A 22476-nucleotide genomic window follows, 5' to 3' on the forward strand; every position below is an offset into this window, starting at 1 on the left:
GGATCTTTGTGAGTTCGCGGCCAGCCTGGTCTACAAGAGCTAGTTCCAGGACAGGCTCCAAAGCTACAGAGAAACCCTGTCTCAAAATACACCCCCCCCCCTCACAAAGATAGAAAGACTTGTCAGTGCCTGTGGAGGCCAGAAGAGGGCAGCAGACCTCCAGGAGTTGGAGTGACTGGCAGTTGTTAACTCACCTGATATGGGTGGAGGGAACTGAACTCTGGTCCCCTGAAAGAGTAACAACTGTTCTTAAATGTAAGCCGTCTTGCCCCATTATGTTCTAGGTGGGATCTTTTCTAGAACCAAGGATTCTGTAGTGCTGCTTTCATCAGTGATGAGATTCTCTGAGAGTAGTATTGTTTATTTTTATTACTACTCCTGGGTCACAAGTATATAATTCAAACTAAAACTGATTCCTTTTAAAGGAAGAATGTTACACACTCATTAAATACTTAAATGGTAATTTTATGTAGGAATATAATAGTATCTTGTGTCTTAATGAAACTTAATATAGTATGACATGAGATGTTAGCAGGTAGTTAGCAAAATAAGGCAGCTCATATGCTATGCCATTTTGTAGAAACAAATAGAAATTCAGGGGTAGAGATCTCTGCCAGCTAGAGCATTTCATCCAGTTCTAACCTAGTTGTAACCTGCCTGTGTCCCTATGTATTGTTCATGTCTTTCTTAGAAGGCTGTTTCAGTCGGGGCAATATGGCCTCTGTTGGTGAATGTATCTACCACTTCCTATCTCTTAATTCTCATTTCTTGAACCTTGCACTTTCAGAAAGCTTTTGCTTTTAGGCCTGGTTTTCATCTTTATCATGAGCTGTTCTAAAAAAGCTTTGTATGGTAGGACTGGCTAGTAGAGTAGAAGGGGACGGCAGCAACAAAGTTGTTTTCTTTTTTCAAGCTGAGCAACTATAGAAATTGTCCTGTTAGCAAAAAAGAGTTGTTTTTTAATCTCCAGTTGTCTGGCCTTCCACATCTTATACTAGAGCTCCATCTTTCCTGAAGTTCTGATTCTACTCAGCATCCTTTTTCCTACCACTCCTGCTCTTCAGAACCCTCACCAAGTGTGGTGCACACTTTTAATCCCAGTACTCAGGAGGCAGAGGCAGGCGGATCTCTGTGAGTATGAGGCCAACGTGGTCTACTAGTAAGTTCTGGAAGAGAAACACGGTGTCACCAAGAAAAAAAGGGAAGAAAATGTATAAAATGTATTGGCTCTTTGAAATATTATTTTCAGGTTGTTAGAGTGTTTCTTTCCATGCACAGTCATATTTTCTATCATGAAAAATTCACATCACTATTGCTCCCTCCAACTTCAGTAGCTCCATGTATAATTGACGTCTCATGGAGAGCCACAAGTCCACTGAGGCAACCACTTGTAGTAGATTACTTGTTGATAACATTCTGTGCTTGTATGCTATTATTACTAAATTTCTAAGAAAAAAATATCTCATGTTGGTAGTACCAGGCTTTTTCTTTTTGGTCACTAACCAGCTCCCATTATTAGTTTTGAATGCTCAGCCTAGCTTAGGGACATTTCTGGCTAGCTCTTTTAAATTAACCTGTATTTCTTTATCTACCTTTAGCCTTGGGCTTTCCTATGTTTTTTCGGTATATTGTCCTTTCACTGCTTCTCTGTGTCTGGCTGACCTTTGCCTGGCTTCTTGCTCTGGGCATCTCCCTTATTCTCTCCTTTTCTTCTTCTTCCTGGTTCTTCTTTGTTGAGCCTAGTTTTCTCCTTCCATCTATTCTCCCTGCCTGTAGTCCCACCTATCCTTTCTCGGCCTAGCTTTTGGCCATGTAGCTCTTTATTTGACCTCTCAGGTGCCTTAGGCAGGCAAGGTGAAACAAATACGCACATCTTTTCACAATTAAACAAATGCAGCATAAACAAAAGTAATACAACTTTACACAGTTATATTCTGCATCATAAACAAATGTAGCACTCCTTTGCATAGTTGAATAATATTGTACAACAGTTATGAGCATGTTTCACACGTGTCAGTTGATAGACATGTGTGACCATATGTGTGATTGCTTGGCCAGGTGTCTTGTTATGGAATCTAGAGACAGCTACATTTCACTGTCATTATAAGGTACAAGTAAAAATGGATGAGTAGGTGTATATTAAACAAAAATCCCTTAATCAAAGGAATGGCATTTTAATAAAAGAATAAGTTCCTAGGCTGACGAGTTGGCAAAGCGAGTAAAGGGAATTGCTGCCAAGTCTGACTTTTATTCCTGAAACCCACAGATAGAAGGAGGTAACTGACTCTTGAAAATGGTTCTTTTCCTCCACATCTAAAACACACACACATGCACACTTATTTGCACACGTGTACACACACATACAGTAAATAATACAAACACTGTTTTTAAAAAAGAGTAAGTTCCTATTGTCTTAGCACTCCTCATCCAGAGAGCAAGTTGGTTGAGGACAATCGCATGTGCGTTTGGTTAGTCTCCTGGTAGACACGCGTATAGATGATGAAAGAACACGAAGGACGATAGCTATAATATTGGAGTGGGTGGTAGGCAAAATGTCTGCAGGAAGGATTTCCTAATTTGAGTCGTTAAGAGTTAAGGACAAGACGGAAGAAAGGAAAGCTGTTCTGAGTTAAAGAGTGGCAGGAGATACAGGGACACAGCACATTTAAAAAGCTGCAGATCGTGAGGGTCATAGGTGCTGCTGCTGCACAGTGGTCAGCAGTTCTTGAAACAGCTTAGTCTGAAACCTACTGTGGCCATTTACTAATTTGTTATACCTAATTAAGAGTTTTATTTACTTTGAGAAAAGCATAGGCTCAGCGTGGGAATAAAAGTGCACACTTCAGAGTTGCTTCAGTGTCTATGTGAAATAACATTCATAAATCTGGTTTGTAGTAGATAGTTAATGTTAGCAGCAGTTTTTATTGGTGTCCTGGCTGCTTTTAGAATTTGATTTTCCCTGTCAGCATTCTGTAATGAAGTGTTCTTGGTTGACTATTTAATTTGTGGTGCTTCAGATAGCAGCCCTCTTTTGTTATAATGGAGTTGCAAAGACAGGATTTTAAAGCTAGCGTAGATCAGTTTGTTGGTGTGCTTATTTAAAAAGTGAACCTGAGTTAAAGAGTCCATCTGTAATGGTGCTGTGACTGGCTGTACAGTGCAGCCTGATGTGTCTCTTCCCATCCCAGAGTTCTCCTCATTAGTGTTGGAACTAGTTGCAGACATCACTGAAACATCAATCTATAGCACTTGCCACAATTTAGAGCAAAAATACTTTGTTAGCAATTCCAAACTCTGAATAAATTGCTAAGTGCATTTTTAAAATGTGCCTTTCACTGCTTGCCCTCTGGTGTAGGTACAGTTCAGCCGCTGCGTAGCTTGAAAAAGCTCAGTTACAGGTGGGCAGAAGGCACAGGGTAGCCTCAGAGAGCTCTTTAACATTGAGGATTTCTTATGCAAACAAGCTTTTGTTAGTTTCCTCATTGAAATGTGAATAGATTTTGTAGTACTTACCCTGCAAGTCTGATCTGCCTCAGTTTATGTAGCACTAAGCTTACAATAATTGCTGCGTGCATGCTTAGCATAGAGTGCTCAGCAAGGGACCTACCTGTCCTTTAGTGGAATAAGCAGATACTGAAAGAATTCCTTTTCTTATAGATAATTGTAACTTATTAAGTTCTGTGAGAAAAGAGGTCCAGAGTGATTTATGAAGAGGTGAAGTTTTAGCTAAGAAAGGAAGGTTCAACAAAATACAGGCAATGATAGGATAAAATGGGTAAGAATGAGTTGCCCTGAGGACTGAAAAGACAGGCAGTCTTTGGAGCAGAGTAAACTAATACAAGACCCAAGTCCTGGTCATGAGAAGAAATGAAAGGGTATTTGCAAGGCATCTTCAAGGAACCCAGAGAGCAAGTGGCAAAGTAAGTTTTCTCCTCGAGTAATTTTGTCATATTTTAAAGATACGCTCAAAAGAAAACTAGTTCTACAAACAAAGCTACTTTAGAATCAGCACAACTGTCTACTCAAGTAGAGTAGTAGCACTTTTGTCCCCTCTTATTTGATTTTCTTCCTTTGAATCTGGCCTCTATGGAAATTGGGGCAGTATTTGATGTGCTGGATCGCTTGATCAGGACTTTTCCTATTGAAAAATTAAAAGTCAAAGAGAATCTTCTCTTGTTTTCCTGGCTTAGAGTGTGTGTGGGTGTGTGCAGTGCAGCTGTGCTGCGGGTTTCTTGGCAGTCAGATGGGGCAGTTCTCCATGTAGTCAAACCAGAAGGAAGAAGCCTTCGTGTAAAAAGCCTACTTTGACTGGATTGGATTCAGCGGGAGGCATCCAGGCCTGAGCTCCTTGGCTGGTAGCCTCCTTTGTTTGGCTCCATGGATCCAGCAGCCTCAGGCCCATATACAGGCATTATGACAGAGCTCTATCAAGAGAACATGAGAAACAGCTGTGTCTCAGTATAAAATCACCACTTAGCAATACAAGTTTTAAAATAAAGTTTTTATTGTTAATTATGATTCGTTCAGGTTTTTTTCTTTAAAAAACACATTGTATAAGGCATACTGTGAAAAAAATTGCATGCAAATGTGAATTCAGAATTTTCTATAATTTATGAGAATGCTCTTTTCCTAGATCCGTTTGTGCACAGATGGATTCACAGCGCTGTGCTCAGTGCTTCCTTGTTGCCTTCAGCCCCATTTGCCCTCTTGTGTGGTCTATAAACACTTCGTTTTCCCAAATCCTCAGATTAAATGCACATAATATGCAACTCTCCATTTCTCAAGCACACTCACAGCCTTCCCTTGGATAAACTCATTGTAGCCCATTACACACTGCAAGCAGACAAAAGCCTCTGACTTGATTCTTAGGGCTTTTGACTTCTTTATATCTTTGCTTTTAGGTGTTATTTTCAATGAAGTACAGAGTTTATGGTTAGTTCGTCTGTGTTCAAATCCAGCCTTTCCTAATGTGTTCTGACTTCCTGCCAATTTCTCAAAAAACACAACACAACAAAACAAACACCCCCAAAAAAACAAAAACCAAAAAAAAACAAAAAACAAAAAAAAGAAAACAAAACAAAAAAAACCCAGTAGGACTTCAATGTTAGCATTTCTCTCTGGTTGGGGTATTTTTCTTTCAGATCTTCAGAATTTCTATGAGTTTTTATTTTAGGTTTTAGTTGATATAGTTAACTCAGAGGGCTGACCCCATCCTTTTTCTGTGTGTATGCACATGAGATTTCTCCCTTCCCCATTTTCCTTAATGACTAACGTAATTTAAACTTTTCCTCCCCATCCTTTATTTCTAAGTTGTCCTACCTGAGTCCTTGCCCAAGGATTTTAGCTTCCACAGGGGCAAAGGTTTCCCACATCTTGTTCACAACCATATGCTGCGATGCTTAGGCTGGACCTGGTTTTTTGAGGGCATTTCATAGTATTATATGCATTAATGGGCTAGGTGACGTGTCAGTCAAATCTGTATCTGTTAAGTTACCTATACCCAGCAAAATGGATTATTTCATCCTTTAAAAGCTCTGTATTGATACTTATTTTAGAACTAGTTTTACTGCTATTTGCCTTAATTGTTTTTATATGTTTCTTCTGTTTTAGATTCTGTCTTTAGGAAAACAAGTAGAGGTCTCATTATTTTGAGTTTACCATAGAGTGCTAGATATTATTTTATTACTGTTTATTGAATTTAATTGAAAATTTAATATTCCATCTTTGCTTCCCCTAAAGTTATATAGATGTGTACAGCTTTTAATTTTGAGAACAGTGTGCTTTAAAATATACCTCCTTTCTGTCTTGCAGTTCATAATTGGACAGTTGAGGATACCCTGCAGTGGTTGGTAGAATTTGTTGAACTTCCGCAATATGAGAAGAATTTTAGGGATAATAATGTGAAGGGAACAACACTTCCCAGGTCAGTGGTACCCAGATTGCTTTTCCACACATTGAGAAGTGTATTTTAGATGATGCCAATTTTCAGTTCTGAACCTGTAAGATAATTCTGGGGCTGATGCCATAAAAGAAATACTATAAATATATCTGTTTTAAGTATTTTATCTATTTTCTTGTTATAGTTTTATTCTTTGTGCATTCATGTATATGTATGTGTATTTGGGGCGTGAGTGTGGGTATATGTAGATGGCACATGTGTGTAGAAGTTAGAGAACAACCTTAGATGGTGCTCTGTAACTTGACCTTGTTTGAGACACGGCCTCTTTGTTATCAGTGTTTGTGCATATCAGGTTCGCTGGCTCCCAAGCTTCTGAGTATACATGACTTAAACTTTTCCTTCTCCACCTTCTTTATTTCTAAGTTCAAGTGTCTCTTGCCTGTTCCTCCTAACTCACTGAAGGATTGCATATTGCATGAATCCCTCCACCCCTCAACCTACCCAAGAAGGCTTCTTATCTTCCATTTAGGTTTTCATCTTAAGAAGTTAAGCACTAAGAGTATAGCGGGAGCTTTTTCAACTACTGCTAACTAAAAGCTCTTAAAGTAAGAACTGTTTAACATCTGCTAAAAATGTTTAATAAGTCCCAAACTATTTTATTTTTCTTTGTGAAAATGCCACCATCAGGTAATTAATTATTATGAAATACCCTATTTCATAAATTTCTCAATTACAGTACGTTATAATAGAAAGTAACTTTAGAAAAAGAGCAGCTCATCATTATAGCAACACAATTATCAGCCCAAGGAAGGCTTCCAGTAGCTAAGTTTTATGAAAGGGTTTCTGAAGTGTGGTGTGCTTCATACAGATGAACTCTTGATTCAGATGAACTCTCAACAGTGATCACCAGCATGTGAAGTAGTAAATATTGTTGCTTGTGTATTGAAATTTGTATATTAGAAATACTTTGTTTATTACATGAACTTTTTTCTGTGTACAGGATAGCAGTTCATGAAACTTCATTTATGATTTCCCAGTTGAAAATCAGCGACCGGAGTCACCGACAGAAACTTCAACTCAAAGCACTAGATGTGGTTTTGTTCGGGCCTTTGACACGTTAGTATCTCTTTCATTCAGTGTGATCCAGTAGTGTAGTCTGCCCATCCCTGTGTTGATGAAGAAAACAGAATGGAGAAGCTCAGATCAACAAGAAGAGCCACTTGCTGACTGTGAAGGAAATATGGCTCATAGGATGAGCTTTTCTGCCATAAAAACGTGAATTTTCAAAAGTAGTTACTAAGTAAAAGTAATTTTAAAATTTTCTCAGTGGTTACACATGTTCTTTCCAAGAAAGCAGTATGAAGAAGGCCTTTAGGAGACATCACAGCTGAGCTAGCAATGATGATGGATCTTTTATACAAATGCTAATTTCAGTACTAGCTTGCTTTGGGGACTTGTGTTTACTGCTAAACACCAAAAGAGGGTCATGCCTATCTTTTCTTGGGATATGAAGTTCTTGGTTCTTTTTTTTTTTTTAAATTTTATTTATTAAAAATTTCCACCTCCTCCCCTTCCTCCATTTACTTCCCCCTCCCCCAGCACCCCCTCCCTCTCCCTCTCTAGTCCTAAGAGCTGTCAGGGTTCCCTGCCCTGTGGGAAGTCCAAGGTCCTCTCCCCTCCGTCCAGGTCTAGGAAAGTGAACATCCAGACTGGCTAGGCTCCCACAAAGTCAGTACATGCAGTAGGATCAAAACCCAGTCCCATTGTCCTTGGCTTCTCAGTCAGCACTCCTTGTCTGCCATGTTCAGAGAGTCCAGTTTGATCACATGCTCCATCAGTCCCAGTCCAGCTGGCCTTGGTGAGCTCCCATTAGATCAGTCCCACGGTCTCAGTGGGTGGACGCACCCCTCTCAGTCCCGACTTCCTTGCTCATGTTCTCCCTCCTTCTGCTCTTCATTTGGACCTTGGGAGCTCATGGAAGGCCTGTAACGGGTAGACTGTATTTGTTCTTCAAGTGTGATCTTAGATTGTGAGCAGCAGTATCACCTGGGGCTCTCCCTGGGCCTTCTGACCGTGCTTTCCTCTTTAGCGGAATGTTCAAGACATTTGTATAATAAATTGGTGATGCTTTGGGATCAGATTGTATTCTCTTTAATTTTATAATTCATTCAACTTAGTGAGCATTTAATTATTTGGTAAATGCTCTGGATCTCCTACTCCAGATAATTACAGGGAAAGAAATCAATCAGGAACCAATTGCATATCTAACTTGACTTTAACATTATTTACTTTATCAACTTCTCTAAGAGAAGAAAATGTTGGAATTTTATACCCTGTTAATTTGAAATAAAACGATAATAGAATATAAAAAAGTAGTTACTAATGGAAAATCTGTGAAACTGGCTAGGTGATAATTTAGATTTCTATATTAAAAATGTTGGAGTATTGTGACTGTTGAAGTTAATTCAGCTGGATGTTCACCCTTAAGAATATGGCAGTTTAACTATTCTGATGACACCAGTAGTAAGTCCTAACAGTGTCACTAGCCACCAGGAAAAGAACTTTGAAGACGTAGATCAGACGCAGAGATCCCTCGAAGCTGTAGAAGGAACACAAGTGTAGTAGGAACACCAGGTAGACACTGTTATTTGATTGATCTGAAAAGGAATATGTAGGAAACTGTTATGTCATATTTTTATTTAAAAATTTTATGTTGGACAGGAATATTTTTTCCCAGAAGGGAAGTTTAAGATGTTTATTTAATAAAAATTTTCTAAAAATGTTTGGAGGAAGTGTTTGAACAGTATATATTTTAGAAGAATTCTGTTTTATTGTTTCAGAATCCTAAAAGGAATAACAAAATTAATACAAGGAGTATGGCATTTTACAGAATACAGATTAGGAAACTAACGTTATTTCTCCCTGGATCCTGGAGTGTACCTGTTAACACTAATTGAGATGGGCTCTTATACTGAAGGCTGAAGGGAATGGTTCAGTGATCACCTGACTGATCATGATTCTGTTTTGGCTGGAGCTAAGTGAGCAGTTCTTAAAACAGCCAGAATTCCTTTGTGAGCTGGTGGGCATTACAAGAGAGGAAGTAGAGAGCTCTGCTAAAAATGCCCAGGATCCCTGAACTTTGCTCCTTGCCCTAAGTCCTTGACTGAATCCACTACATGATTGTTTTGTGTGAAATTTTGTCTTTTTCCTAGGAGCTGATTAGTAAAAACAGGAATTAAAGGTAGAGATTTTTGTCTACATAGGAACAGGCTGCTTCATAATCCAGAGAATATGGTATTATCAAATTGTTTTTAAAAATATTGTTAAATGTGCTCTTTAATAAGCAAACCAGCTAAGAAATTAATGATTATCTTTTAAATATTTTTTTTGTTCTGGAATTATCATTTGACTGAGCAAGTACCATAGTGTAATGCCCAAGCTAGATTTTGTATAATAATTCATGTTGTCAAATGAAAATATACATTTTAAAGAAGTTTTCACTTAACTCCTTTCCAGTGTGTAATGCTTTGGAATTTGGGACTGGTCAATCTGTGTATTGTTATTCCTGGAGATTATATTTCAGACAGAGTCAGAATAGGGCTATGGTTTAAATGAAACCTGAGCTGAACCTCCCAATTGGAAGCAGAACTACAAGCAATCCCTTTTGAGACTGTAGCTTCCTGCAGTGCATGTTTTGCATTGCAGGTGAGGGTGTGTGCTTTGGAAATATGAAGAAGCACTGAGACTTTCTAGCATAGAGACAGGCATGAATGAACCATGGATTTGCTAGCAACTTGAGGTTTCTGTTATGTTTCTCCATAGGAAGCGTGCAGAATGTCTTGTGGCAGGAGCACTAAGTGTTTAGGCAATGTCTTCGTTAGTTATTATTGCTGTGATGAAACACTATGACCAAAGCAACTGGGGAGGACAGTGTTTATTCAACTTATGCTTCCGTATCACTGTTCATCACTGAAGGAAGTCAGGACAGGAGCTCAAGCAGGGCAGGAACCTGGAGCCATGAGCTGACAAACAGGCTATGGAGGAGTGCTGCTCCTGGCTTGCTCTTCATGGCTTGCTCTTCATGGCTTGCTCATCTTGCTTTCTTAAGGAACACAGGATAACCAGCCCAGGGATGACTCAAAATCAATTGCTAATTAAATAAATGCCATACAGACTTGTATATAGCCTGATCTTATGAAGGAATTTTCTTAATTGAGGTTCCTTCCTTTCAGATGACTTAACTTGTGTCAAGATGACATAAAACTAGCCAGGACAGGCAATTTACCACTATAAATTATATTTCTGTGGAACATTGAAACATGACATTATATTTTATTAGAAATCATGTATCTATCTCTCTTTTTTTTTAAGATTATTTATTTGTTATGCATACAATGTTCCTCCTGCTTGTACAGCTCCATGCCAGAAGAGGCACCAGATCTCATTACAGATGGTTGTGAGCCACTACGTGGTTGCTGGGAACTGAACTCAGGACCTCTGGAAGAGTTGCCAGTGCTCTAAGGCTCTGAGCCATCTTTCCAGCCCTCTCTATCTCTCTTCTGATTAGTCCCTATAAAGTTAGTGTGCATTGACAGTCAGGGCAAGGTTAAAATGGTATTTGACTAGAGGTTTTTCTTTTATATATTCCTGAAGACAGCCCTGGTGCCTTTTGCCTTATATTGCAGTGCTGGGTGGACATTATTCTTTGGTAGGCTAGGAAATAAGGTCCTGCACTTTCCCTTATCCTAACCCCTGTATTTCAAACAAATGGCCACTTGATCCACATTACTAACTATGTACACCCAGGACTTCTCAGCTGTGTACATGGTAGAGTAGTGGATAATCTTTGTTGCTAGTAGAGGGTATGGGAGAAGAGGCTTTCTGCCAGTTGATGGGTGCTCGGATATTCCTGATCTCTACTCTTGGGGTGCAAGTAACTTCCCTGTGGGTTAACAAAATATTGTCATGTCTGCTTGGTGGGTAGTATATCCCCCAATGTAACGGACTGCTGATGAGTGTAATTTATTGCATGACTGCATGCTTGGGGAAATGCCTTTTGGTGAATGATTGGTTATCCAATTTGTGTCTCAATGATAGTGACCTGGCCTGACTGAAGGAAATGGAAGCAAGTCATGGGCTCTCTTTACTCTGTGGGGACTTCTCCCCGCGTGGCATTAGAAAATGAGCTGATATGGCCATGTGCATTTTTCACTGCCTTTCTGCAGGTCCCATATACTAGTTAGTATACTGATTGTTGGAAAGTAAGCCTACTGATTTTTGAAGGAGAGTTTTCATTTCATAAAGCTAGAATTTGTACCTGGGGAAAGGAGATATTTAGTTTTGTTTGCTTTGGATATCTACTTTTCTGTATATTTATATTATGTTACACTCAAAAGTTAACTATCTGCTTTTGTTTTTGTAGGCCCACCTCATAACTGGATGAAGGATTTTATTCTCACAATTTCCATAGTAATTGGTGTTGGAGGGTGTTGGTTTGCTTACACACAAAATAAGACATCAAAGGAGCATGTTGCAAAAATGATGAAAGACCTAGAGAGTTTACAAACTGCAGAGCAAAGTCTCATGGACTTACAAGAGAGGTAACTAAATCATCTCACTCAGCCTGGGTGTGAGAATCTTAGCACTTCAGAGGGAGTGCTAAGATGATCCTCTCAGGAGCATCTTTGACTGTATAGCTAGTGACTTCAAGGTCAGCTTGTGCTACTTAAGAACTTGTCTCAAAAAAAAAAACAAGTAAGACAAAATTTATTACTAAAACCAGTCTTAATTCTTGTTATACACATAAACAAATATGTCTTATAAAAATGTTACCTGAGTTTTAGATTAGCATTCATATTAGGTATAAATGCTCATTGCATTTTGTATTTTCAGAGAATTACAGTTTGGGAATAAATGTGTAGAAGATCAGAGAAGTAAATCAGATATAGGTAGAATGTAGTTGAATTTTACTTTCAAATATATTTAAATATTTATGTTTTTGGACATTATCTTTGCAGAAACTGTTTTCTGCAATCTTTGTCCTTCGAGCCCAAAATAACAGAAAATATCCTGATATACACCCTAATTTAAGATCAATAGAAATACTATTAAAAATTCTGATTTTTAAAAATATGATATTTTTTGAAGCAATGTTTCTTTTTTCATAAAAGTGAAATTTGGGGTACTTATATGAGGAATTTTTTAAAAAATTATTGTTCTCTAAGACTTGAAAAGGCACAGGAAGAAAACAGAACTGTTGCTGTAGAAAAGCAAAATCTAGAGCGAAAAATGATGGATGAAATCAACTATGCCAAGGAGGAGGCCTGTCGGCTGAGAGAGCTGAGGGAAGGCGCGGAGTGCGAGCTGAGCAGACGCCAGTATGCAGAGCAGGAGCTGGAGCAGGTACTGTTCTTGAGAAAGGGTTTCTATTGCTACTCGAGGTGCAGGGCCAACGTTTTCTTTTTCTTTTGTCCCATCTTCTGTATCTGCATTTATTTTCATTGTATACTTCCTCAGCTAATATTTTTTTCAGCATTGGTGAATTCATATTTTAAAAATAACAAAATGGTAACTGAAAAGTGAAGATGCCAGCATGTTTCTTTTTCCATACAACATAAGGTCATGTTAGGTTTGTTGCCTAGAGTTTACTTGAGGTGTTTATTTAATATCCATAGTAAGTCTGAGTTTCTAATATCACCTAGTAAGAGACAGGACATCTAGTTTTGGGCTTCTGTAAAGTCAAGGACTGCAGATGTTAAGGATTTCAATTAGTCATTCCTTTGAAACCTGTTAGATGGCTTTAGAATACAATCTACTAAAATTTTCAAATTTATCTACCAAGGTGTCCTTTATGATGTCTGCTTCCTCCACTCAGGTACTCAAAATAGGATAGAGTAGGCTTTCAGACATTTCACAGTTCTTTGGAGAAGAGAGGGTTGTAGAAAAATCTCATGACATGCATGTGTATCAGTTTCCTCTTCCTGCAGTGTGGTAGTTTGAATGTAATTGATCCCCATAAGCTTATAGTGGGTGGCACTATTAGGAGGTGTGACTTTGTTAGAGAGTGTGTCACTGTGGCAGTGGAGTTAGAGGTCTCCTGTTCTCAAGCTATGCACAGTGAGAAAGCTCACTTCCTGTTGTCTATGGGTCAAGATGTAGAATTCTTAGCTCCTTCTCCAGCTTTATGTCTGCCTGCATGCCACCATGTCCTGCTGTGTTGATAATGGAATAAACCTCTGAAACTGTAAGCCAGCCCCAATTAAGTTGCTATGGTCATGGTGTCTCTTCACAGCAATAGAAACTCTAAGACATGCAGAGATAAACTACTACAAGCTTGGTGGCATAATGAAATGTAGATTTATCATTACTCTACAATGTCTGTAGCCTTATTCTAGTGGAGCCTGTATGGAGGATCTGTTCCTTTTCCTTTTCCATTCTAGAGGCCATGTATTTCTTGTTTTGTGGCCCTTCCTTCACCTTGAGAACACATTCTGCTAACCTCTATGTCTATAATGCCATATCATTTTTCTGACTTGGCCATTTATTGATTGAAAAACTAAGAAACAAAATGAGGATTGGGAGACTTGTTTAGAATTATTCAGTTACAAAGCAGGGACATGAACCTAAGTATTCTACCTCTCACTTTGCATACCATGTGTTCTGCTTTCTCTCAATTCAGTTGTCAAGTAAAAGATCAGAATCATATGATAAGTCTTAATTAGTGTATGGCTAAGTAAGTGTACATTGAACATCACTGTTTTCTTCTCTTGGAGAATTTGACTGAACTTTTTTTTCTGCCATTGATTATACTTTTCTCTTGAAAAAACATTTTAATTCTCTTTGACTTAAGTTCATTAAGTTTGGGTCTGGTTAATTTTGGTATATGATTTTTTTATTTGTAAGTTTTTATATAATAAAATTTATTAAAATATACTTTAAAACTGCTAAAATTAACTCGTAGGCATACTTTGTAGTTATGTCCAGCTTCCTGGCAAATCTTTTCTGTAACAGTAAAGGCCTAGACAAAATTATAGTGTGTCCAAGAACTGGGTATGCCCTTCAGTTTCTTTTGAGAACTCCTGGCCTGATCCCACCAAGATATCTGACTTTCGGCTTGTTCTAGGATGACCGAAAACTTATTAGCTAATTATCTAACTTTGCCTATAAGAAATAACTAATCCAAAAAAAAAAAAAAAAAAAAATTTTCTTTTTATTAGCTTATATTAATTACTCTCAACAGTAGGTTTCATTATGGCATTCTCATACAGATATAACATATTTTTATTTTAAATCATTTTTTAAAACAATCTTTTTCTCATTTTATATACCTATCCCAGTCCCACTCTCTTCCCCTCCTCCTGCTCCCCCTTCTTCCACCTACCCATCCCCCATCCACTCCTCAGGGTAAGGAAGGCTTCCCATGGGAAGTCAACAAAATCTGACACATCCTTTTGAGGCAGGCCCAAGCCCCTCCCCTCTGTTTAGGCTGAGCAAGGTATCCCTCCAAAAAGAATGGGCTCCAGAAAGCCCGTTCAAGCACTAGGGATAAATCCTGGTCTTATTGCCAGTAGCTGCAAAGACTGCCCCAACCACACATCTGTCACCCACATTTAGAGAGCCTAGTTTGGTCCTATGCAGGTTCCCCTGCTGTCAGTCCAGAGTCAATGATCTCCTACTAGCTCAGGTAAGCTGTTTCTGTGGGTGTCACCATCATGGTCTTGACCCCTTTGCTTGTATTATGCCTCTTCCCTCTCTTGAACTGGTCTCTGGAAGCTCGGCCCAGTGCTTAGCTGTGAATCTCTGCATCTGCTTCCATCAGTTGCTGGATGAAGGTTCTATGATGACAGTTAAGGTAGTCATCAGTCTGATTACAGGGGAAGGCCAGTTCAGGCATCCTTTTTCACTATTGCTTAGGGTCTTAGCTGGGGTCATCCTTGTGGATTCCTGGGAATTTCCCTAGTGCCAGGTTTTATGCTAGCCCCATAATGGCTCCCTCAATGAAGATATCTCTTTCCTTGCTTCCCCTCTTTATCCTTTCCCCATCTTGATCATCCAGTTCTCTCATGTTCTCCTCCACACTCCCCTTTTCCGCTCCCCCTTCCCTTCTGCCCCCCCCCCATGCTCCCAATTTTCTCAGGTCATCTTGTCTATTTCCCTTTTGTCACATTCCTCCCCAGTTACCCACTTCTGTTCCTCTCCTACTGATCCCTTCTTCTCATCTAGTACTTCTGTTTTATGTCTTTTCACTTATTTATTTTAATGATCCATGAGTTTTATTCCACTCCTTTATAGAGTTCTTGATGGGGGAGTATTTACAGAAGCATGGACTTAGCAGTGGCCACTAAAGAAATGTCTAAAGACTAAAGAAAATGTCTCTTCTTCCCTAAATGAACATTAACTGCCTTAATAATAGTGTTTGATAAGTGAGACTGCCTTTCATTTTATCTCTGGTTTGGGTACAGGGAGCTTTGCATGCTTTTGTAGACCCTAAGGTCACTGCAATTTGATGTACCAGTTGTGCTTGTATAAACATAATATCTCATGTCATCCTGAGTCAAAGATGCCTTCAAGGAAAGCAGTAGGTCTTTGAGGAAGAACTCTGCCCAACATGATTTTATTGATAAGAAATACTACCTTATGAGTATTCAGTGTATAGAAGCTCTTGGTTATGCTATCAGTGGCTTTAACTTTTAGCAGTTAATGCTATCTGAGCATTAACCCTTGTGTTGTGCTGCATAGAGAAGGTTATATTAGGGAGGTTAAGTAACTTATGTCACACAGCTGTTATTCAGCAAACTCAAGATTTTGTGTGTCCTATTCCAAATCTGTATTTTCCTATACTGGTATTCAGTGTTTCATTTACTGAGGTAATTAAAGTGGGAAATTAATGTATGTATATACATATGTTACCCTACAATCCCATATAATTTGAAACATATTTTTTCCTAATGAAGATAATTTCAAAAGTGATCATATGGTATTATTTTTCTAAATGAAGACTTTTGATTAACTAATATTACCACTTTATATTTTATGTGATTAAAATAGTTTCCACATCGTGGTTTTTTTGCTCCTAAAAATCTCATGTTATCAGGCTAAGTTGCAGACAGTGAGTGAGCCTCAGAACTGTGAATCTTGCCAAAGCTTCATAGACTTATACAGTCACAACACAGTCAAATCCGGTCTAGAAGCCAGATTTGAAGTGTGTGGGCTGTTTATTTCTGACATGTTTCTACTTCCTGCTCTTTAGTTTCTAATGTGCCAGAATTACAGAGTTTTCAGATCTGTGATTCATTTGTAAACGCTCTTAGCTAATTTGACTTTGACCATCCTCATGGCTAACAATGTAACTCAAACTGAGGGTTAAGATTTCAATCGAATAACAAAGTTATGAATAATAGCTGTTGAACAGTTGCTAATATTGGATGGTCATAAATTTCACTGAGACATTAACAGTTAATTTGAGCATTGCTCAGCCTCAATTTATGCCCAAAATACATAGTTTCGGTGCAAAATCATGGAGCTAAAATAAGAGAAATAAACTTCAGAGAAATATAGTATTATACAGAATATCATGAGGAAAAATTCTGTGTTTAATATCCTGAACATTTAAATTACACTGGATTTTTAGTTTCAAAGTCTTGTGAGAGGAAAGGCTTGCTGCAGTCTGCTTATGGTGTTTTGCAGGATCACGTGTTGCAGGCCTGGCCTTGAGTTCTTTCTTCCTGAGAGATTAGCAGGGACGCCACACAGCTTAGCCGACCTTCTTACTAAGTTCACATTGTCCCATATATGTTACACAATGAATCATGCCAGGCGAGTGTTGCCTTAGAAGTTGCTCCTACTGAAAAAGCCTTTTTTTAAAGTCCTACGTTACAACTCTTTCAGTTTTTTTAATTTTAATTTTTTTTTAACTTATAGACTTGTGTCCTATTGTGATTTCTTTTTAATTTTGGAGTTTTAAAATATTTTTCCACACTGCTGAACAGCTGTTCTATTTCTTTATCAAAAGTTTGTGTAGTCCTCTTCTTAGTTTATTCTGGCAAACAGAAGTTTATTTAAATAAGTTGGGTTTGTTCAGATCAAACATTCCTCTGCACTTTAGTTTAGGAATTGGAGCTTCAGTTACCTTAGTTAGCTTGTGAGAGCATTTGCCCTGCAGCTATGGGTCGGGTACAGAAGCCCCATGCTCCACAGTGCACCCACGGCTTTGTGGGCCGGCTTTCAGCTACACACACCAGTCCCACCATAGGTCACCTCTCATCTTCTAGTTTGTACACTGTCTAGATTTACAAGTAAGTTCTGAGAACAGATTCTCTTCCTTCTGTGTCACTTTGTTAGTGAGGCTTTTCTTTAGATACTTCTTCCTTAGCTTTTATTAGACTTAATACCTCAGACATCTTATTATTTTTATTGTCATTGTTGTTTAATTGGCTGGCCCCCTTAAATGGCATGTGGGAGAAATACTTCATACTTACAGGGTAGGCAATACATAATTTCTCACAGGGAAAATCAAGTATATTCTTGACCAGAACTGATTCTCTTGACGTTTTCACAGTCTGTTCATGTCAACCTCTGCTTGCTGTCTGGGACAGTGGTGGAGATAGAAAGGGTGGAGCAAACCACAGTAGGAGAAGCGCGAGAGATAACAGACAGTTTCAGGAAATGAGAAGTAGGAAGTCCACTGGGTTCCAGGCATTGCTTCCTATCCTAGGTAACAAAAAAAAAAATGTGTTGTGAGGAAAGTGTGATCAGTAATTTGTATAATCCCTAGATTTTTTTCCTCTGTGCCTTATTTCTCTTAACTTGACAGCTATAAAATACAAAAACTAAATATTTCAACTTTTTATATGTGTGTGGACTCCTGCCCTTATCTAACTTGTGACTTTTTAGCTTTGCTTAGTAAATTTAGAATGCCGTTAAAGCCAGTTATAGTTTTGATATAAAAAGTACATTTAGATTCAGTGACTTTAAAAGGTTTTTGTAAAATCCATAATTGAATTGGTTTTTCTTTTTGTTTTGGTATCAACATTTATTTCAGTCTTTTCTTCCTTTGTGGCTTTTTTCCCCTTTGTCCTTCCAGGTCCGCATGGCTCTAAAAAAGGCTGAAAAGGAGTTTGAGATGAGAAGCAGCTGGTCTGTTCCCGATGCGCTTCAGAAATGGCTTCAGCTAACACATGAAGTTGAAGTACAGTACTACAATATTAAGAGACAGAATGCTGAGATGCAGCTAGCCATTGCTAAGGATGAGGTATTATCTGATTTCATGATTAATTGGAATACTAAAACTTCAGTAGAAACCTTCTTGAAGGTTCTTTTTTTAAAATTAGAGTTTGCCATGTAAATAAATTCTTGTAATTAAATAATTTAAAGTAAAATTATTCTCTCTAGAGAAGTGCATGGATAGCTTGCAAAATTACCTTAGTGTCCTTGAGAAATTGTCGTTGCTGTCACTATTGTAAACGTTTTATACAGAGCTTTTCTCCTCCAGGTTGCTGCCTCCTATCTGATGCAGGTTAGTAGTTCCTAGACACTCGTGTTTGCTGTTATTAAATTGTGTGGAATAAGAGTAAGCCTTAATCTGAATTCTGGAAAAGTGCATAGTTCTCACTAACCTTCATTGCAATAGGGTTTGGTTAATGTTCTTTATTAGTTCTAATAGAAGATTCTGTTTTTTCTCAGCTATAGAAATAAGAGAAACAGTACTCTAGAACAAAGCTTTAAATGTCTTTGACTTAGGAAAGCATGCTTTCTTTCTCATCTGTTTTCTTATTTTGAAAATGTCTGTATCTTGGCTAATAACTTTCTACTGGTTTATGATTATTAATACAGTCAAAACCAAAATCAACTTTATTAGTATGTAAATAGTAATTTTCCTAAACCTGGCTTCATTTTTAACCTTTTGGGTTTTCAGGCAGAAAAAATTAAAAAGAAGAGAAGCACAGTCTTTGGGACCCTGCATGTTGCACATAGCTCCTCCCTGGATGAAGTAGACCACAAGATTCTGGAAGCCAAGTGAGAATGCTCTCTACCAGTCTGTCTGTCCGTCTACAGTGTTGAGCTGTGTACTATGTAGATAATGTATATTTAATTAGAGAAGCAGACACAGTGGCATAACTTAGACTAATTCTGAAACTGGATAATTTTTTCTTGAGATCAGCCAATTTCCATGGGTCTCTTCCTGTCATTGCCTTTATTTCAATGTCATATTCAAGACTTCAGTGCAATAAGTAATTTATCTATTGACCTTTCAGGAAAGCACTCTCTGAGCTGACAACGTGTTTGCGAGAACGGCTTTTTCGTTGGCAGCAGATTGAGAAGATCTGTGGCTTTCAGATAGCTCACAACTCTGGGCTCCCCAGTCTCACCTCCTCTCTGTATTCTGAGCACAGCTGGGTGGTGATGCCTAGAGTCTCCATTCCACCCTACCCTATTGCTGGGGGCGTGGATGACTTAGATGAAGACACACCCCCAATAGTGTCACAGTTCCCAGGTATGTGAGTTCAGCAAAGAAGTTCCTAACATGCGTTTTTTAGGAATGATGTACTTTGAAGTCTATGGGGGAAATGTACTCTTTTTTATTTCTTTTTAATATTTATTTTACTCTTTGAGAGTACTATATATTCTCATATGTATTCGTTATATATGTGGTATGTATTTTATTTTAGAAATACACATTATCAAGAAGCATGACTAGTTGATTAATTTGCATATTTTAGCACATATTTATATTTCAACAGTTGTCATATAGAACTCATTGTAGGATTTTGCTTTTAAACCATTACTAATCATTAAATTGAAATGAGAGAATTGCATAAAAAGGATTGGATACAACAATGACTGCCAATGGTTATGGAAATGAAATGCTGAACTTGGATAGAAAACTACAGTAGAAAGAAAGAGTAAGGCAAGGTTTTGGAAGCCTGGGTTTGAGTGCTAACTCTGCTATAGTCAGCTCTTGACTCTTTGGTCAGCTTATGATTTGTTCCATTCCCAAGACTTTTTTTGTAAGTATTTTTGTTTTGCTTTTCAATGTGTTCTTTTATTAGTAGTGTTACCCTGCTCTGTTTATATCATGAAGTACTGAATTTATTTGCCTTTAACAAAAACTGTGCTTGTTTATAAAACTTAGATGTGATATGTATATACGTTTATATAAGACATTGTATATACATATAAATAAGTAAGACGTTTTTTACTTGTTTTAAGATGACTCAGGGTGGCCTCCAGCCCTACCCCTCTGAGTATTAGGATTATATATGTGTGCAAGCATGTTTCTTTGCTAGAATGTAGCTCTTTCCAAAGGAAGCTTTTGTTTGTATTAGATTGCTTAGTTGTATGTTATATTTTTGAGTTTTACTTTATGAAAAAACATTTTGGTAAGATAAAATTTGAATGCTTTAACTTTGGACTTTTCTGCAGAGTTACAGATGTTTTTAATTTGCAATTTTTATATTAGAAATTGTTTGTTAAATTCTTTATTCTTATTACTTCTTGTCTGGTCCATTTTCCCAGTATTTGTGACTTTTTACAGTGTCAATAGAACAAAGTTTTGTGAAATGAACAAGTGTATTAGTTTAGTCCTTGCTTAACTGAAAACTTGAAATTTTACGTTTTGAGAGCAATCGAGTCATCGTGCCTACTTAAGTTTAGTTTTGACTTTTTCTGTTTAACTGTTACAGCTTTCCTGAAACTGCTAGAATAGTTCTGATTGAGTAAAACACTTTCTACCAAACCAAACTTTGATTTGCCAGCTAACTCTCAGCCATTGACCGTGCTCTATCATTTCTCTGCCTTTAACCCTGTTTATGGTGCAGTGAAGTGAGGAAGCAGTAGTCATCTTTAGAGCAGAGCGGGTGAGAGGAACAGCTGGGCTCGAGGTGTTGATAGCTGCAGCTGCATCTGACTTGTGATTTGAATTAGTTTATTCTATTTGTTTATTTGTATGTATATATGCCCTAATATAACACTGATTCATAAATAAATATATGCATTTATTTAAATACTAAACCTATTAAAATAGCTTTTCTTTAAAATATGTAATTTTTATGAATAATATTGTACTTGAGGATGATCCACTATTAATTATTATAATTTTTGTTGTTGTTGTTTTGCCTGTTTTAGAAACACTTGAGAGTTTTGACGTGGCAAAACTTTGTTTTTGTTTCATTAAAAGAAAATACTTATACTAAGTGTGAATAATTTGCATATGTTTTAAATAATGTAATATTATACGTGGACATTTATAATTATAAATATGAAAACGTATGAGAGCTGGTTTGATATTTAACAAAAAGTTTTAGAAATTAATCTGATTGCTCATAGGTTTAGAGAGCTGTGCCTCCACCTAGTGGCCACACAGTGGTACTCCATTTTGCTTTGTTAAAAGCTCCTAAATTCTGGACCTAGTAAAAACAAAGGCTGTGTTTATCAGATGCCATAAGAATGGCGTCTAAGGTGGATGAAGGTGCTTCGTTTAGATACCTCTTTGGTGGTCTGTATTTTGTGTTAGTTGTGTTTGAAATTATTATTTCAGGAAGTATGCTTGTTGTATGAAAAGAGCAAAGTAAAAGATTCTAATACGTGAATCTTTGTAATTCTGAGGAAAATTCAGAAACTGTTAATTGATACATTTATTGTGAGTAGAAGAATAGAGAATAGAATTACTCCTCCTCCTCCTTCAGAAGTAAATTTGGGAATTGTGTGGTATTATTTCCTTTATATTTTAGGGATATTTAATGCAGATATTTAACCTGCCTGTTGATCTGTTTTATCCTAGGACTCTTAACTGTGCTTTGTTTTACACTCTTCTCTCCCCTCTCCCTTTTCTCTCCCTCTGAACAACTAGTGACTGTCATTTGCATATTAGTGCTCTCTGGTGCCCTCTGAAGTGCAAACTCTCAGAATCTTCACTTTTGTTATCTTTTTGGCCTTAATTTAAATATACGTCTCTGTTTATCATTTTTTTTTTTTACTTTTCTTTTCTCCTTTGTGCTCTTTCTTGAAAGCATAGTATTGATTAGTATTTTGTTAAGCAAATTAGAAGTGAGAAATTCTGTCTTTGGCAGAAAGTGTCTGAACGTTTCCTGGGAAATAATAGTTTAACTAGATAACAGTTTGATTCCTTATTTTCTCCATTGTGCTTTGAGGTTGTTGGTGAGAAGTTTGTCCTCAATCAAATTGTAAGAGTTTCTGTTTAGATAATATATAATTTCTGATACTAGAAGAATTGTTTCATTTCTTGTTCTGTGGCTTACCATAATATGATTGGCAAGTCAAGATATCAGAATATACAGGAAGGCAAAGAAGAGGTCAAAACTCTTGATTGGTCAAGGGGCAGATGAGTCTTTGAAGTGAAATGGTTCACATTGATGATGAGTGGGTGGTTTGGCTAGAGCAAGAATGACTGACAGGGAAGAAAGCATTGGCATGCAGTCTGAGGATTCTATTGTCTAATAGCATGAGCTTCAGAAAGAACCCATTTTATAAAGGGTGCAGGCATAAAGTATGCCAGCCAGCACCTTCTGTCCTGCTGCTGTCACTGAGGAATGTCATGTGCACAAAAGTGTTCTTGGGCA

The 22476-nt window shown here is 37.7% G+C and overlaps 1 protein-coding gene across 1 annotated transcript in view; it reads left to right on the forward strand.

Annotated features, from left to right (window-relative positions):
- Stim2 (stromal interaction molecule 2) overlaps positions 1-22476 on the forward strand; it is a 120136-nt gene that overhangs the window by 90999 nt on the left and 6661 nt on the right. Inside the window, exons 4-10 of the mRNA XM_005359237.2 lie at positions 5812-5923; positions 6900-7015; positions 11322-11499; positions 12124-12301; positions 17982-18149; positions 18813-18913; positions 19153-19391. Coding sequence (XP_005359294.1) covers positions 5812-5923; positions 6900-7015; positions 11322-11499; positions 12124-12301; positions 17982-18149; positions 18813-18913; positions 19153-19391 — 1092 coding nt within the window. The remainder of the gene's footprint in view (positions 1-5811; positions 5924-6899; positions 7016-11321; positions 11500-12123; positions 12302-17981; positions 18150-18812; positions 18914-19152; positions 19392-22476) is intronic.

Source organism: Microtus ochrogaster, linkage group LG1, assembly GCF_000317375.1.
Source record: "Microtus ochrogaster isolate Prairie Vole_2 linkage group LG1, MicOch1.0, whole genome shotgun sequence".
In the NCBI taxonomy this organism is placed as follows: Eukaryota; Metazoa; Chordata; class Mammalia; order Rodentia; family Cricetidae; genus Microtus; species Microtus ochrogaster.